Source organism: Nicotiana tabacum, chromosome 15 (genome assembly GCF_000715075.1).
Source record: "Nicotiana tabacum cultivar K326 chromosome 15, ASM71507v2, whole genome shotgun sequence".
Classification (NCBI taxonomy): domain Eukaryota; kingdom Viridiplantae; phylum Streptophyta; class Magnoliopsida; order Solanales; family Solanaceae; genus Nicotiana; species Nicotiana tabacum.
Genome location: NC_134094.1, coordinates 21,476,468 through 21,495,019, shown reverse-complemented (window position 1 = coordinate 21,495,019; position 18,552 = coordinate 21,476,468). Strand labels below are relative to the sequence as shown.

Below are 18,552 nucleotides of genomic sequence, written 5' to 3'. Positions count from 1 at the left end.
AATATATGGTGATTCTCGAACCTGACGAAGCCATCACCACCCACGTCGAGGGATTTTTAAGTGTTTACACTTATCCCTTCACGTTGAGACCCTTGGACCCGGTTATCATCAACTTTTGCAAAAGATACGAGGTAACCCTTGGTCAAATTCACCCCTGCTTTCTGGAGGATCGTAATCCTCTTCCGTTTCTTTGTAAGCAAGATCGAAGGGTGCCCTTTCACAATCGACCACTGCATGCATTTATACAGTCCCCAACGCTACTAAGGGAGGGGGGCTGATCAAGCTTTCCTGTCGGGCCAGTAAAGCCTCAATCTCGAGTATCGATGAAGATCGAAATCGAGGTTGGCTAGGCCGTTTCGTCCAAGCGAGGACCTCAGGCTTGATCCCGTCCGAGCACATGTCGTTCCCTGAGAAGTGAACATATCACGTAAGTATAATTTTACTTCCAAGATTTAATTTATCGCTTTTTTCCTTTCTTCTTATCGGTGTTGTGTGGTGGTGCAGATGTTGCTCGGATCCCGAATGCAGTTCCTCGACTCAAGGAGTGGGTTGAGGGCATCGTATTACAAAGGCCTTATTCTAAGAGTTCGTGGCGCGAGCTCTCAAAGGGTCGATGAGAGGCTCGTTCGCACAGTGAGATCTCTTTCATGAGTAATATTTGGTTCCCGTTTTGCATCATTAAGTCCTCACTTATTTTATTTCTTTTTGCAAATTTATCCAGTGATTCAAAATGAGCCCCCCATCCGGTAGCGATGATTTCCCCACCGAGTCCCCCTGCTCCAAGACAGGGTGAAGAGAAGAAAAGAAAAAGGGCTCCGAGTTTTCCGAAGTTGGAGAAAATGAATCCAAGGAGAAGGTTAGTGCATCAATCCAAAGAAAGCACTAGTGCTCGAGCACCGTCTCTGGATTTACTCTATCGGTTGGGGGACAAATCTGAAGGAGAAGCCTTCGATCTGATGGCTAGCGTGCCATCACGGCTCGAAGGGAAAGGGTCCTACGAACCAGAGGGAGGCGATGCCGATCTTCATCAAGTTTGGGAGGTCGAGGAGGAGGCAGAGACCGAAACTTCCCGGTATGTGGGCAATGCCCTAAAAGACACACTCTGTGTGATAGAGATCACTGAGTCACCCTTGTTTACTGAGTCCATGTACAACAAGGCCAAAACGGTTAAAAGATACCCCAATGAGGGGGACCATGGAGCGGACGACCCCTTCCGAGGGTTTTTTTACGGAGTGGACTCTACGGCCACGGAAGATGTCACCGGGTTGGGTGACTTAGAGATACCAAGGAAGAGCCCATCTTTGGGAGCAAGCGGACCTTCCTCGAGCCCCAAACTGGTCAATCGATTCCCTGCTCCGAGTGTAGATCCTGGCCGAAAGCGATCTATCACTATCTCCCTTCCGGAGTATGTAGGGGTGGCCAGTTATGATCAGGCCAAGATGAACGAGGTTGATGCACCCTATCTGTTCAACGAAGCACAACAGGCGTCAAACCGGGTAACTTCATATATTCCTCGATGGTTTTTAATTTTTACTTAGCCTATTTTATAGATAACTCTAACATTTTTTCTTTGTGCTCGTAGGCCTCGGGGCTTCACCACGAGACTTTTCTCCGATATCGGGATGAGCTGAAACAGCTCAAAGCCGAGGTCCAAGGGCTTATTGAGAAGAGAGATGCTTATAAACTTCTCAACGAGCAGTTTGAAGAGGAGGCCAAGATCCTCCGAGCTGAGCTGGAGGTTGCTCGGAAGGAGCATGCCGACCTGGTTGAGCAGGTAAAAATATTTGAGGTTAGTGACGATGAACTAGATTTGGTGATTGATGGTCGAAATTCGCAGGTACAACAGAAGATCGATCGGATCGACCAGCTCTGACCCGAGATGGATGCAATTAAGGCCGAGACCGGTGAATGGAGAGGCAGAATGGACCATCTGTCCAGGCTGCTCGGGCGTAACTGACTTCGGTTGAGGTCCAGCTTCGAGCGGCAAAGGAAAAGTCCAAGGTGCAGGCCAAAAAGGTTGAAGAGCTCCAGTTTCAACTAAGTTCGGCCTCCTTTGATCGAGAAGTTATGGCCAAGGAGCTTGAAACGGCTAAGTCAGTAGCCGTAGTGGTTAAAGACGATGCCAATGAGATGGTGGCCCAATATAAGGCCGATGTCAAGGCGGCCCAGGACCGCTTGAAAGACATTGTTAAAAATGAGAAGCGACAGTCACAAAGAGAGGCCCTCGAGGAGATTCATGCCTAGGGTTTTGATCTATCGACCGAGATCGAACCGCTAAGGGGCTCGAGGCCGAGGTCAAGAAGTTGGCTTACCTCGAGGAAGAAGAAGAAGAAGAAGACTCTGAGGGTTCTGGTGGATCTGAGGGTGGATAAGACCAAGCTATTTAGACGCCTTTGTAGATGTTTTTTCTTTTTTTTGTTTTTTGTACTTGTGTACATTTGTATTTTTTGTCAAGGCCGTTTGGCCTTTGTAAAGACTTTATGTATATATAATACAAGGCTTCCTTTTCCCTTCGATATTTTCTGAGTTTTGTTTTCCTTTGCTTTATTGTTTATGTTTGCAAAGATCGAAGTGCCTTAGCATGAACTAGTTAGGTCATATTCGGAGGTTCAAACAGGCCTTGCCTTTGACATTATATATTCTAAGGCATCGTGGGGGTTCAGTATGACCAGAATGTTTCCCCAAAATACGTATAAATATTTAGATTATAGTTTGCCGAGGGTAGCCTTTAGAATCAGTTTAGAAAATTTTAAAGGCCTTATTTTTTTATTACGGGTTACGGACGTCTCCGAGCCGTTTTAATATGACCGTAGCCTATTTAGTTCGGGTATTGCCCAGTGGGCTTGTCACCTCGAGTTATCCGGTCTTGCCTAAGATAACAGTCCCCGAATGGGGATGGCCGTAGCCTTTAAGGTTCGGGCATTACCTAATAGGTCTTGTGCCCCTGGGCTCCCTCAGCCAAAGCCGTTCGAGTTTGTTTTTGGACGGCAGTCTCCGATTGGGAGTGATCGTTTGAACCCGGATAAAGGCGGCCCTTGGGCTCGGATGTAGGAAATTCCTTAAGAGAAAAAAAAATAAAAAGAAAAAAGAGAAATTCTTAAGGGACAAGATATTTATCCGCAAGGTAGAAACTTTTTTTTATTCTTGTGCGCAATAGTTACACATGTGTACAAGTTTTGTGCCAGGGCTCGAGCAATCTATGCGGGCACAGTTCGTTTGACCGTTTGGCCCTTACAGTAAATCCTATCGATCGAGCTGAGACCATTCAATCATAAAGTTTCTTTCCTTGCTAAAGTCGTTATTTGAGGGTAATGCCCCACAATGTTCGGGGCCGATCATAGAGAGGCCTCGAATACTGTTGTCGTGATCTTCGATATCGGTTCGTAACCGGCTTTCAATTCTAAGTTAGCACGATTTACTGTTGCCTCGTTAAAAACCTTGTTGGAAAACCCATTTGGAACAAAATTGATTCAAGGGAAAAAGAGTGTGACGCGTGCTTTCAGGCCTAAAAATTGTATCGTTCCTTGTTTGTTACCTGCAAGTGTTAGTTCAAAATAAAAGAAATGAATGGGGTCGTACCTTAGGAGTAATATCGTTTCAAGTGAGTTATATTCCAGTTGTTCGGTAGTTGCTCGCCGTTCATTGCTCCAAGTTTGTAGGACCTCTTTCCGGCGATCTCGATAATTTGATACGGACCTTGCGAGTTCGGCCCCAACTTCCATTCATTTGGGTTTCAGGTGTTTAGTGTAACCTTTCTTAATACTAAGTCCCCGACATTGAAGTATCGAAGGCTAGCCCTTCTATTGTAATATCTGTCGATCCACTATTTTTGGGCGGCCAATCAGACAAGGGCGGTTTCGCGCCTTTCATGTAATAGATTCAGGCTTGTATTCATGGCCTCGTCGTTTGATTCCTTGGTTGCATATCATAACCTAAGACTTGGTTCTCCGACTTCAACCAATATTAGAGCTTCAGTGTCATAAACCAGTGAGAACGGGGTGGCCCCGGTACTGGACTTCGGTCGTACGATATGTCCATAAGACTTCGGGCAGGATTTCCTCCCATTTTTCTTTGGCGTCAGTTAACCTCTTTTTGAGGTTCTGGAGTATGGTTTTGTTGGTCGATTCTGCTTGTCCGTTCTCTCTAGGGTGATAGGGCGTTGATATGGTCGTTTTGATCATATGGTCTTCGAAAACCTTGCTTACTTTTCTGCCAATGAATTTTTTCTCATTTTCACACACGATCTCGGCCGGCATTCCGAACCGGCATATGATATGGTCCTCCTTCTCCCTGACCTTCTCGTATGCCTAGGCTTCCACCTACTTAGAAAAATAGTCAGTCATAAATAATATAAATTAAGCCTTACCGGGTGCCCATGAAAGGGGGCCAACGATGTCCATTCCCCACTTCATGAACGGCCATGGTGACAGAACCGAATTCAGCAGCTCCCCGGGTTGATGAATCATCGGAGCATGTCTGTGACATTCATCACATTTTTGTACAAACTCCTTCGCATCTTTTTCCATATCGATCCAGTTGTAGATGACTCTGGTTACTTTTCGAACCAGTGATTCAGTGCCTGAATGATTTTCACAGGTGTGTTCGTGGATTTCCCTCAGAACGTACTCGAAGTCTCCTGGTCCTAGACATATTGCGAGCGGGCCATCGAATGTTCTTCTAAACAAGGTTTCGTCTTCGGACAAAGTAAATCGGGCTGCCTTCTTTCGCAGGGCCCTCAATTTTTTCGGATCCGAGGGCAATTCTTTGTTCTTCAGATATTCTATATATTTGTTTCTCCAGTTCCAAGTTAGGCTTGTTGAGTTAATCTCAGCATGGCCTTTTTCCACTACCGATTTGATAAGTTGTATGACTGCCCCCAAGTTGAACTCATCGTCCTCGACCGATGATCCTAAGTTAGCAAGGACATCGGCCTCACTATTTTAATCCCGAGGTATGTGTTGCAAAGTCCATTCTTTGAACCGATGTAACGTTACCTGCAACTTATCCAGGTACCTTTGCATTCCTTCTTCCCTGACCTTGAATGTCCCATTAACTTGGTTCACCACGAGGAGGGAGTTGCACTTAGATTCGATCACCTCTGCCCCCAAGCTTTTGGCTAGTTCGAGTCCTGCAATCATGGCCTCATATTCGGCCTCGTTGATAGTCAATTTCATAGTCCTAATAGATATTCTAACTACATTGCCTATTGGTGGCTTCAATACGATGCCAAGTTTGGACCCTTTTGCGTTAGAAGCACCGTCCGTAAAGAGGGTCCAGATCCCCGAGGACGTCCTCGAGTTTATTAACAACTCTTTTTCGACCTCGGATATTAGTACCGACGTAAAGTCAGCCATGAAGTCTGCCAATATTTGAGATTTAATGGCGGTTCGGGTTCGATATTCAATATCGTACATGCTGATCTCCACGGCCCATTTGGCCAATCGTCCCAAGCGCTCGAGTTTATGCATTATATTTCGCAATGGGTATGTAGTCACAACAAATATAGGATGACATTGAAAATATGGTTTCAGCTTCCTAGAGGTGCTTAGCAAAGCGAGCGCCAATTTTTCTAGGTGAGAGTACCTAGTTTCGGCTTCACCTAGGGTCCTGCTAACATAGTAAATTGGAAATTGCGTACCTTACTTTTCCCAGACCAGGACTCCACTTACCACTATCTCTGATACTGCTAAGTACAAGTATAGTTGTTCGTCTGTCTTTGGCGTGTGAAGCAGCGGTGGGCTCGATAGATACCGCTTGAGTTCCTCCAAGGCCTGTTGGCACTCCAGGGTCCATGAGAAGTTATTCTTCTTCTTTAATTGTGAGAAGAAATGATGGCTCTTATCGGAGGACCTCGAGATGAATCGTCCCAGGGCGGCTATGCGTCTGATTAATATTTTAACGGCCTTCACGTTGTTCACAACCGTGATATCTTCGATGGCTTTGATCTTGTTGGGGTTGATCTCGATTCCCCAATTGGATACCAAGAATTCGAGGAATTTACCTGATCCAACTCCAAACATACATTTCTCTAGGTTCAACTTCATATTGTATTTCTTCAATATGCTGAAGATTTCTTGCAAATATTTTAAATGGTCCTCTGCTCGCAGGGACTTAACCAACATATCATCAATGTAAACCTCCATTGATTTCCTATTTGTTCCTCGAACATCCGGTTTACTAGGCGTTGGTAAGTGGCACCGGCGTTTTTGACCCAAATGGCATCACGTTATAGCAGTATGTGCCGTATTTAGTAACGAAGGAGGTTGTTTCCCGATCACCCGGGTTTATCCGTATTTGGTTGTATCTGGAGTAGGCATCGAGAAAACTGAGGATCTCATGGCCGGTTGTGGCATCGATCATGCAATCGATGTTGGGCAAAGGGAAGGAGTCCTTGGGACATGCCTTATTCAAATCCTTATAGTCTACACACATTCTTAATTTATTCCCTTTTTTAGGGACTACTGCTACATTCGCTAACCAATCCGGGTATATAACCGCCCGAATAGACCCTATTTTAAAGAGTTTAGATACATCGTCTTTGATGAAACCATGTTTGACCTTGGACTGGGGTCTCCTCTTCTGCTTGACCGGATGGAACTTCGTGTCTAGTCTTAGCTTGTGAATGGTTATTTTTGGCGGGATCCCTGTCATATCAAGGTGGAACCAAGCGAAACAATCTATGTTAGCTATAAGAAACTGAATGAATTTTTCTCTGAGCTCGGGACTTAAACCCGTGCCCAGGTATACCTTTCAGTCAGATAGATGCTCGATCAAGATAACCTGTTTTAGCTCCTCGACTGTCGATTTAGTGGTGTCGGAATCATCGGGGGCTATAAAAGACCTGGGAACCCGATTGGGTCAAGGCTGGTGTTGGTAATTCCTATTTAGCTTCTTGCTTTGTGACCGAACTCGGCCCTTTTGTCATTGCAAGTGCGGATATCGGAATTGCTTCTTCAACCGCAAATATCTCCTTTGCGACTGGCTGTTCTCCGTAGATTGTTTTAATCCCACATGGTGTTGGGAATTTTAACACTTGGTGCAGAGTCGAGGGCACCGCCCTCATGTTGTGGATCCATGGCTTCCCGAACAAAGCGTTGTACCTCATGTCTCCTTCGATAACATAAAACTTAGTTTCCTGGATGGTCCTGGCAATATTCACCGGTAATGTTATCTCCCCCTTAGTGGTTTCACATGACATGTTGAATTTGTTTAGAACCAAGACTGCATGAACGATTTTATCTTGTAGACCGAGTTGCTCCACGACCCTCGATCGGATGATGTTGGTCGAGATACTTGGATCAATTAACACACGCTTAACTCGAGATTTATTTATAAGTACAGATATTACCAGTACATCATTGTGGGGCTGCACGATCCCTTCCACGTCCTCGTCGTTGACAGACAAGGTTCATTCCCGTATGTAATCTCGAGTCCATTTTTCCCTCGTGATGGATACTTTGGTGCGCTTCAACATCAGCCCCTGAGGGACATCGACCCCACCGATGATCATGTTAATGACGTGTTGAGGTTCTTCTTGTTCGGTCTATTTGTTAGAATCCCTATTCCTGAATTGATTCTTGGCTCGGTCGCTCAGGAATTCTCTAAGATGCCCGTTGTTGAATAGTCGGGCTACTTCCTCTCTCAACTGTCAGCAATCCCCCGTTCCGTGGTCGTGAGTGTCGTGATATTTACACATCTGGTTAGGATCCCTTTGGGTTGGATCGAATTGTAGAGGTCGAGGCCACTTGGTGTCCTTGATGCATCCGATAGCTGATACAATGGCGACAACATCGACGTTAAAGTTGTATTCTGATAACCTCGGTGTTTCCTTAGGCCCTATAGGCCTGTCGAAATCGTTCTTGTCCATGAGTCTCCGGTTACTTTGACCTCAATCACTTATCATTTCACTTCTTATGAGATTTCTCCCAGATCCGTTACCTCTTCGATCCTCATTGTACGGTTGATAACGATCCCTGTTTGGTCTCGGTTCACGATCAATATCTCTCTTGGCTCTATCGACGGCTCTGACGGGATAAACGGACCCCGAAGGGGCCCCAAGTTGATCATCTTCGACTCTGATTTTTTATGGATACCGATTATGCACGTCGGCCCAAGTAACGACCGAATATTCTATCTGGTTTTGTTTTAACTGCTGTGAAGCCACCGAGCTTCGAACATTGAGTCCCTAGGTGAAAGCTTGAACGGCCCAATCGTCAGCAACCGGGGGTAAGTCTATTCTCTCCATTTGAAATTGGGACACGAACTCTCTGAGCATTTCATTACCCCTCTGTTTTACTTTGAAGAGGTCTGATTTACTAGTCTCGACCTTGATAGCTTCGGCGTGTGCTTTTACAAAGGAATCTGCAAGCATAGCAAACGAGTCAATAGAATTAGGAGGTAGGTTATGGTACCATATCATGGCTCCCTTTGACAGGGTCTCTCCGAACTTCTTCAACAAGATAGACTCGATCTCATCATCCTCCAAGTCGTTCCCTTTGATGGCACATGTGTAGGAGGTTACATGCTCATTTGGGTCGGTCGTCCCGTTGTACTTAGGAATCTCGGGCATGTAGAACTTCTTAGGGATAGGCTTTGGAGCTGCGCTCGGAGGAAAAGGTTTTTGCACGAACTTCTTGGAATCCAGTCCTTTCAATATCGGCAGTGCTCCTGGGATTTGGTCGACCCTGGAGTTGGAGGTATCCACCTTTTTGTCATTAGCTTCAGTTTTTTTCTCCCATGATTCTACCCGTTTGTTAAGTTCCTCGAGCATATTTATGATCTCGGGGTTAGTCCCTTATTTGTTTTCATTCGAACTCTCTACGATCGGTTCATCCATGCGGGTGACTTCCCGAGATGGATCGGGTTCAACTTTGCTCGGTGCACGCCTTTGGTTCTGTAACTGAGCTAACACGCATGTTGAGCCTGCAACATTTCGAAGATCACCGGTAGACTGATCCCGTCTCCTCCAATATTTTGTGTATTTTGAGCTGCCGGTCGGGTTCCACCGCGGACGTTATTCTTAGGGTTGGTAGGCAGGTTTGTCTTGATAGCCACATATGAATTAGCGTCAATTGAATCTGCGACCGGAATTCCGATGGGATCAACGAGCGGTACCTCATCACCAGGCGCTATGTTGTTTTCACAGTGATGACCAGATTCATTGTCAATATATAGGGGTGCTGATTTAGAGTTCGACATTTTGACTTTTAACCTGAAATCAGAGATATTTCAAAGAACAAGTGTAAAGTAATGTGTGTTATGGAGATTTGTATCAAATAACAACTATTATCCTTAGCCCTAGGGTGAGCGCCAAACTGTTTACCCTCAAAATCGAATAACAATTGAATTTATAAGTGATTTTAAAGATACGTGAATTAATTTGATACAAAATGATAAATTAGATTACAATTGAAATAAATGATGGTAAAGTAAATGCAAACCACACGAACTGGGTAATTTCAGCCTTGGAAGGTTAGCCACCCTCGAGCCGAATGTACTTCGATCGATATCAAGGCACAGACGAATAAGAGTGTAAAGAGAATAATGATGTATTGCTTTAGAATGCATATTACAATGTGTTAAATGAATTATTAGACCCTTTTATATAGCAGAGGGGTTCTATTTTAGGTACAATTCTATAAAAGGTAAAAAAATCCTCTAATTAACTGATTGCCGATCTCTTATCGATACGTGCCGAAATCTTCGCCGTGATATTCGGTCGGTCACGGATATCACAGCCTTCTGTTGGCCGAGCTTGACTACCTGACAATATTTTTCGAAGTTAATCGAGGCTAGGGACCGATCCCGAATCACGGCCCCGACACCCTCGAGGGCGGGTGTTATGGTACGGACTCCAAATTGATGAGATTTCTACCTCGATCTAAGTTCCCCTGTTACCATATCTCGAGCTTGACTTATCATGTCGGAGACCGAAATGTACTATGAGACCGGTGCTAACCGTATATCGTTAGTGATGTAGCAAAAAAAGAAAAAAGGTGAGCAACCCGCCAAAGAAAGAGGTAAGCAACCAACAAACACAACGATTAAGAAAGAGAGAAAAATTATACAAAGAAAATGGATTTATTGTCAAGTCCAAATTTAAGAAAACGTGTAAAAGGAAAGCACAAAAAAGATAATGTCTATTAACCTTTTGACTTTTGCCCAAACAAGTCTCACAAAATTTAGCTGGATGCTTCTCCCTTCCTTCTACATTCCTTTCCCTTTTTTCTTTTTCTGATTTTCCTTTTGTTTATATATTTATTTTTCGGTTAATCTCCCACCGAGCAATAAATAACTAAAGATTCTAGCTTAAAATCTAGGCAGAGATTACCATAATGCGCATTATATTTGGTGCTGTAAGTAGTTTTTTTGTTTAAAAAAAAACATTACCAAAAATGAGTAGTAGAAAAAGTAACTTTTGAGAAATAGAAAAAGTAATTTTTCCCAAAAATATTTTTTTTAAAAGTACATTTAAAAAAAATATACCTAAAAATACTTTTTAAAAATTTGACCAAACACTAATTATTAATTAGCCAAATATTGACTATTTCTCACCAACAGTCCCCAACAATTCTACATAACAGAACTCATTCCGGAGAAAATGCAAACAAAAATAATTTGTTCTCTTTAAAAAAAAGGTCCCACAATTTCCCACGTCGAATAAAGAATTAACGATAGTGGGTGCTGGAAATTGGCATGCTATTATTTTGTCTTTTCTTGATAAAATAAAATAAAAAGTTCTAAATCAATCTCAGCCGTTGGATCAAAACCTTTGACTCTTACCCAGTTATCCGGTAATCCTCTCTCCTTATATTACCCACTCTTCTTCTTTCTTCCTCTCATCTTAAGACTTCAGAGCCTGAGAGATTTGCAAAAATGGCCATAGAGTTGTTGGGCTATTCGCAAATAAATGAGCAATTAGCTCTACAAGAAGCAGCTTCAGCCGGTTTAAATTCCATGGATCATTTAATCCGGTTCGTTTCACATCAACAGCAGAAAAACCAACCAGTTCAGCCCGATTGTAGACAACTCGCCGACTTCACTGTTTCGAATTTTAAGAAGGTTATTTCTATCTTGAACCGGACTGGTCATGCCCGGTTTAGACGCAGTCCGGTTCAGCTTTCTGATTCATGTACTGCTCTTTCCCTATCTACGTCTATTCCGGTCAAGGAAACTCCACCACAGCCGACACCTCCGACTCCGGCAGTTGAGCTGGTGGAACACAGTCAATTTCCGGCATTGAAGTTTGACTTTACAAAATCAAAGGTTGCGAAGGATACTTTGAGTTTATCGACGAACTCGTCGTCGTTCATGTCGTCGATTACCGGTGATTGTGAAGGAAGCGTATCAAACGGGAAGCAATTTTCGTCAGTAAGCTTGCCGCCGCGGCCACCTGTGTCATCCGGGAAGCCGCCACTCGCCGGAAAAAGGTGTCGCGATCACGATCTTTCCGATGAAATGTCCGGTAGGATCTCCGGCTCCGGCAATTGTCACTGCAAAAAGAGGTTAGTATTTTCCTTATGTACACACCCCGCGCATTTTAGCATCTCTGCGTATTTGAAGAAATATTCAGATCTGCCTTTGACCAAAAAATCAGTCGTGACGCTGACGTTTCGAAAGGCGTGCCTGGCACTAGCTTCCGTATTTTTTGACGTAACTAGTGGAATATGTTAACGTACGCAGTATACGTAATAGCGTACACTAGCATTTACTAGTAGGACTAGTAATTTCTTTCATTAACTGATCAATGTTTTTAATAATTATAAACAGGAAATATCGTGTAAAGAAAGTGATTAGAGTGCCGGCGGTCAGTTCAAAAATCGCCGATATTCCAGCAGACGACTACTCGTGGAGAAAATACGGTCAAAAGCCAATCAAAGGCTCACCATACCCACGGTAATTTCCATGCACCATCAATTATTCCCGTCTGTTTAAGAAATTTAAGGAGTGCTTTTGTTTTCAACATTTTAGGAATTTGGTACTGAGATTAATTTTTGGTTTTTGAATTTTCAGGGGATATTATAGATGTAGCAGCGTAAGAGGATGTCCGGCAAGAAAGCATGTCGAGAGGGCAACCGATGATCCAAAAATGGTTATTGTGACTTACGACGGAGAGCATCGTCATGTAATTCAAGGCACGAGCGCCGACGCCGGAGCTGGAAGTTCCGGCGAGAGAATGATGGCGTTCGATTCAACGGAACAGAGAAAAGAATAAAAAGCTTGGGGTTAGGGATTTAGGGGTTCGTTTGTAATATTTAGGTAGTGGAAGGGGTTGAATTAACATTTGGAGAAGACTAAAGAGTAGAAAATAGAGATACTATGTTGTGGGGTTGGGTTTTGTATGTAAATTTGGGGAGATGGAGGGGCAGAAATGGGAAAAAAGGACTTTGGGGTTGTTAAAATTTTGACTACTTTTATTTTATTTAATACGACCATCGAGAAGGTTTACAATTTTCAAGTTTGACTATACTTTTATCGCTATTTGACAAAAAGAAAAGTATTCTTTATCTTTACTGTAATTTAATTATTGAGATTCGCGATGACCTGTCTTCTACTAAGACCTGCTCTTTTTTATAGTTTTGAGAACGAATAGTACTATAATATTGGAAAGTCAACAAGGTTCGGCAGTGAGTGGGGCTTGCTTTTTGTTTGGTTCTAAAACAATTACTATAGTATAAATTATTGTAGTTGTTTAATTCTTAAAAAGAATAAAGATTATTGTATTTGTTTTAAAAGCAAATATAAGTTCTTTATAAATTTCACTTTATCATTATAGTGCACCAGTTAGGAACCGAAGCTTAAGAAGGTTTAAGTTGGAAATGCCTAAACCATCTATGATCTAACATGATTTTCTATCTTAAGTCTCAAGTTACTTCCAGGCAACAACAAATAATAGGACTATCTTTTTTTAAAAAAAATAATCAGACGTACAAAAAATGGACATCCAATTAATGATAAAACGTGTGCCATTTTCAGACTTGAGAGTGGAGGTGGAATTGACATTTGAGAAGACCGTAGAGTAGAGAAACTATAGAGAGTCAATGTGGTGGTTGGGGTTGGGTTTTGTATGTAAATTTGGAAAGATTAGGGGCCAAAAACAGGAAAATGAAAAGGCTTTCGGTTGCTAAAATTTTGACTACGGGTTATGGGTAACAGATTTAGGTAGGTGTTTTTTTAATGTGGTTGGGTTTTTTCTCTTAGACGCGTTAAAATTAGGGATAAATATAGAACAGGAAAAGACTTGGATAGTCCCTTAAATATGCTTATAGGAATATTTTTGTTCTTTATCTGTCGCACTAAATATAAAATATTCCTTCAAATAGAGTTAAAAATAATGCAGTTAAAAATTCTGTTAGTGTCTCATTGCTCATTATTCTGCTTCATTCTCTGGCTCTCCTAATTTAGAAACTATGAGCTCTAGAAGAGTTGTAATCAAAGAATCAAAGTTCATGGAATCAAAGAATCGAAATTCGACCAAAGGAAAATCGAAGTTTGTTAAAGCGATGCATTATTTAATTTTTTTTTGCACTGCGTGTTTCTTGCAATATATTACCAATTCATGTGATTTGCTCTTAACCAAGTAATTGCAATTGAAGCTATCGTTCCTAACCAGTTTGTAGCTCTATGCTTTGAGCTTCTTCTTTTAAGAATTCAAAACTACTGCTTCATGACCCTATGGTAAAAAAGAGGTGGAAAATATAGTTTAGATAAAGCAAAAGTCAGTGAGAAAAGCACCTAAGAGAGACTTCAGTAGAGTCCCTGGCTCCAAGAAAAATTATTTATCAAAGCCATAGTACTACTTTACCATCATCCATGCATTAATGCTTTTGACTGACTAAATCAGTTTTCCTGCATATCTTTTTCATAGTAATACCTGTATAAGATAAACATATTGCACAGTTCATCTAGTCATAATTAACCTCTTTTATAGTTCTTATTGAGATTACCTAATTATGTAAAATGACTAGTTTGTTGTAAAGTGATTAGTTAGATGCAAAGTGGCTAGGCCAGACATTCAATTAATTAGATAGGATACTCTCTCTCTCTCTCTCTCTCTCTCTCTCTCTCTCTCATATATATATATATATATATATATATATATATATATATATATATATATATATATATATATATATTCATTACATGTATCAATAACACGTGAGGTTGATTTCCCAGTTTCTCCTTCTCCTTCTTCTCGAACGTTCTCTCTCTCTTCGACCTCCATTGTTGTTCAAGCTAAGCTTGAGCCAACTTTACTTTGAGCAATTAACATGGTATCAGAGCTTGGTTGTTCCGATATATCATCTCTTGATTATCCATTTCTCATTTGTGTTCGTCGATTTTGATTTTTGCCCTAATTGACTGTCTGAGAAGGGACTTTTTCTCCCAAAGTGTGATACTCACACAATTAATCTCAATCACTCATGATTGTTGATGATTTGAGCGATGTTTCTAACACAGAAGTAAACGTCAGAGTTCTAGAAAATTCCTGAATCGATCCAGGTGATCCCTTGTATCTGCACCCGTCGGATAATCCCGATGCTATGTTTGTTTCCATTCCCTTTAGTGGAGTTGGTTATCGTTCATGGAGGCGTAATGTGTTGCGAGGTCTGTCAGTGAAAAACAAGCTAGGGTTTATAAATGGCGAATGCAAGCGCCCGAATCCTCACTCACCCACACTCCGTCAATGGGAGGGATGTGATGACATGGTGACTCCATGGATCCTTAATTCCCTGTCGAAGGAAATCACAGACAGTGTTGAATATGCAAATGATGCTACAGAGCTGTTGATTGAGCTAGAAGATCGGTATGAGCAGACAAATGGAGCTCGACTGTACCAAATCCAAAAGGAAATAAACGATACATCTCAGGGAACTCTCGATATTATAAATTACTATACCAAACTGAAGAAGCTCTGGGAAGAATTGAGCACCTTGAGTAAAAAGTCCCAATGCAGTTGCAATTGTACTTGTGGCGCGAAGGAAAAATTTCTACAAGGCCGAGCAGGACAGGCGACTAATATAATTCCTCATGGATTGAATGAAACCTACACTGTGATTCGAGGAAGCATCCTCATGATAAACCCATTACCAAACTTAGCTCAAGCTTTTTCTCTCCTAATACAAGATGAAAAGCAGAGGAAAATCAAACCAAACACTCAGCTGTTTATCGAATCAACTTCTATGAATGTTGCTAGTTCTAGGTCCAACACTTATAGGACCACCTATTCGGCCAACACCAGCAATTATGGGGGGACAAGGAAGGGGAAGACCTATATTTAATTACTGCAATAAGCCAGGGCACACTAAAGATAGGTGTTCCAAGTTACATGGCTACCCTGAGAGTTCTGCATATCCTCGCAATCAAAACCAAAATCCAAACCAAAACTTCAACCAGAATCAAGGGTTTAATCGAAACCAGAATTACAACAAGGGAAAGAGAATAGTGGCCAATGTACATGGAAATCACGCCTATGATATGTTATCTAACATGGGAGATGAGCAAAATGATTTGAATGAAGACCAGAACATCGGCCTGTCAAAGGAGCAATATGGGCAAATTTTGAATCTGCTACAACACTTTCAAGCCGGGAATGGAGGAGAATGTAGGTGCCACCAATCCTATCAATGGAGCTGTGAACTTTGCAGGTATAATAGTCTGTACTTCTTCTATAGATTTTGGTAAATTGTCATGCCAATGTCTCAAAAACAAGACTGATTCCTGGATATTAGACTTAGGGGTTTCCAATCACATGACCTTCAATAAATCCCTATTAACCAACATTGTAACACTGCCTTATCCACTCCCAGTTGTCCTACCAAATGGATATAAAGTGAGAGTAACATAAATTGGTAGTGTAACACTTGTGTCTGATATCACTTTACATAAAGTAATATTTGTACCTTATTTCAAATACAATCTAATTTCCATTCATGGTCTGACCAGTCTTAACCCAAGAAGCATAGTAGCCTTCACTGACAATCTTTGTATTCTGCAGACCCCTTCAATGAAGAGGCCTCTAGAGATTGGTAAGGCTTGTGATGGGTTGTACCTTCTTTGCCCAAAATGTCTGAGAAACAAATACTCGGGTTCTGCTGTTAGCAACTCAGTTTCTTGCCTTGGCAATAAGACTCATTGCACACACAACTCACATTGTCACATTGATCCATATGTACATAGTTCATTGTCCACAAATAAGTGTGTATCTCATCCACCTGTAAATAGTTCATGTTTAAATAATAAAAACCTTAGTCTGAGTTCTTGTGTATCACCTGATCATGATGTGAATGTTCTGTGGCATAATAGACTTGGGCATGCACCCTTTGTAAAAATGAGAGGGATTTTCTCTATCCCCATTTCCTTTCCTTAAAAGCAACCCTTTCTTTGTTTCATTTGTCCAATGGCCGGGAAGGGAAGACTACCATTTTCCCAGAAAATAAACTTTTCCACAAATATCTTTTAACTACTACACATAGACATATGGGGACCCTATCATGTGAAAACACATGACAACTACAAGTACTTCCTTACACTGGTGGATGATTACAGTAGGTCCACTTGGACTAAGCTTCTCACCTGCAAAAGAAATGCCTTACATGTCATAAAAACATTTATTTCTATGGTTGAAACCTAGTTTAATACAAAAGTTAAAACAATCAGATCAGACAATGGCTTGAAGTTCACCAGTACAGAGGCAAGTATGTTTTTCCAATCCAAAGGCATTATTCACAAAAAGACCTACCCTTATACACCTCAACAGAATGGGATAATAGAAAGGAAACATAAATATCTCCTGGAAACTGCCAGGGCACTCCTATTCCAATCAAAATTACCTGTAAAATACTGGGGTGAGTGCATCTTATGTGCAACCTACATCATAAACAATTTACCTTCTTCCCACAGTTATCCTAAATCCCCATTTGAATTACTTCACAAGAGAAAACCAACATACTTTCACATGAGAAGTTTTGGATGTATGTATTATCCTTATGTACCAAAAGTGCATAAAGACAAATTTGAACCTAGAACATCCCCACACATATTCATTGGTTATCCCTATGGTGTCAAAGGGCACAAGGTCTTAAGTTTTGCCACTAAGAAGATATCTGTTTCCAGAGATGTTGTCTTCATTGAGAATGTATTTCCTTTTGCTATATCACTTGAAAATACTTCATTTCCTTTTATTCTTAATTTTATTCCCTTCATTGATTATTTACAAAAAGGCAGTGAACATGTTTATGATAGTGATACTGGCACCAATGTTGCACATGGCCAATCCCAACACCTTGAGTCCAACACTAGTTCACCCACTATGAATTCCTCTAGTCCTTTACCACAACCTGGAACACCACAATCTTCAAGCCACTCCTTATCACCAATAGCCTATCAACCTGTCAACACACCTGTTGCATTAAGGAAATCACAAAGACCATACATGACACCTGTATATTTACAAGACTACCTACACTCACTCCCTAAGCTAAAATCATCACCATTTGTTGCTCACAGCAACTCTGCTATAACTTTCTCTCTTAATGCCCTATTCCCTAACAATCATCATATAACCTCTGATGCTTTAAATTCTGAGAGTCAAAGTCTTGTGAGAGACATCTGCACTAACAGTGAAACCTCATCATTTGAGGAGGCAACTATAAATCCTGCTTGGCAAACAGCTATGAACCAAGAGTTTGAGGCATTACATGCCAACCATACTTGGGACTTGGTTCCCTTACCTGTTGGAAATAAAGCCATAGGATGTAAGTGGATGTATAAAATAAAATATAAAGCAGATGGTAGTGTAGAAAGACTCAAAGCTAGATTGGTTGTAAATGGATATACCCAACAAGCTAGAATTGACTACACAGAAACATTCTCTCATGTAGTTAAGATGACAATTGTGAGGTCCCTAATAGCCATTGCTGTCAAGAAAGGGTGGTACATATCCCAATTGAATGTAAATAATACATTCCTACATGGGGATCTAAATGAAGAAGCGTACATGGAAGTCTCATAGGGCCTAGCAGTAGATAACTCAGAATTAGTTTGCAATCTCAACAAATGTCTTTATGGCCCGAAACAGGCAAGCAAGCAGTGGTGTACCAAACTAACTGAGGCTTTATGTTCAATGGGTTATGCACAATCAGTGTATGACTATTCTTTATTTTACAAGAAAACTAAGCACTCATCTGTTTATATAGCAGTGTATGTAGATGACATTGTAGTTACAGGAAATGACACTGTAGAGATTAAAGATTTAAAAGCATTCTTGAACAACAACTTCAAAATAAAGGATCTGGGGAGGCTACACTACTTCTTGGGACTGGAGGTTCTTTACAAAGATGATGGTGTAATAATATCTCAAAGAAAGTTCACTCTTGACCTGTTGAAGGAATTCTAGTGCATGGATCACAACAACTTCAAATCTCCACTGGACCCCACTGTGAAGCTTAAAGCTAAGGAATGAGAAACATTAACAGACCTCACTTACTATAGAAAATTGGTAGAGAAGTTCAATTTCCTCACCAACACCAAACTAGATATAGCTTACAGTGT

At 41.4% G+C, this 18,552-nt stretch overlaps 2 protein-coding genes across 2 annotated transcripts; both read left to right on the top strand.

Moving 5' to 3' along the window:
- Positions 1–10,830: 10,830 nt before the first annotated feature.
- Positions 10,831–12,457, top strand: LOC107802364 (putative WRKY transcription factor 11). Its single transcript, XM_016625844.2, has 3 exons — positions 10,831–11,504; positions 11,770–11,895; positions 12,013–12,457. Exons 1-3 carry the CDS (start codon positions 10,876–10,878, stop codon positions 12,212–12,214), a joined length of 957 nt encoding a protein of 318 aa, XP_016481330.1. The 5' UTR covers positions 10,831–10,875; the 3' UTR covers positions 12,215–12,457.
- A 2,086-nt stretch (positions 12,458–14,543) lies between these two features.
- On the top strand, positions 14,544–15,281 carry LOC142169550 (uncharacterized). Its single transcript, XM_075231421.1, has one exon. It carries the CDS (start codon positions 14,544–14,546, stop codon positions 15,279–15,281), a length of 738 nt encoding a protein of 245 aa, XP_075087522.1.
- The last annotated feature ends 3,271 nt before the right edge of the window (positions 15,282–18,552 follow it).

What these genes read in the sequence shown, in the direction of transcription:
- LOC107802364 (XM_016625844.2), top strand. Translation starts at nt 10,876, where the DNA reads ATGGCCATAGAGTTGTTGGGCTATTCGCAAATAAATGAGCAATTAGCT. An exon ending in AATTGTCACTGCAAAAAGAG is followed by an intron (nt 11,505 to 11,769) that starts GTTAGTATTTTC and finishes AATTATAAACAG; the next exon opens with GAAATATCGTGTAAAGAAAG. An exon ending in AAAGGCTCACCATACCCACG is followed by an intron (nt 11,896 to 12,012) that starts GTAATTTCCATG and finishes TTGAATTTTCAG; the next exon opens with GGGATATTATAGATGTAGCA.
- LOC142169550 (XM_075231421.1), top strand. Translation starts at nt 14,544, where the DNA reads ATGTTTGTTTCCATTCCCTTTAGTGGAGTTGGTTATCGTTCATGGAGG.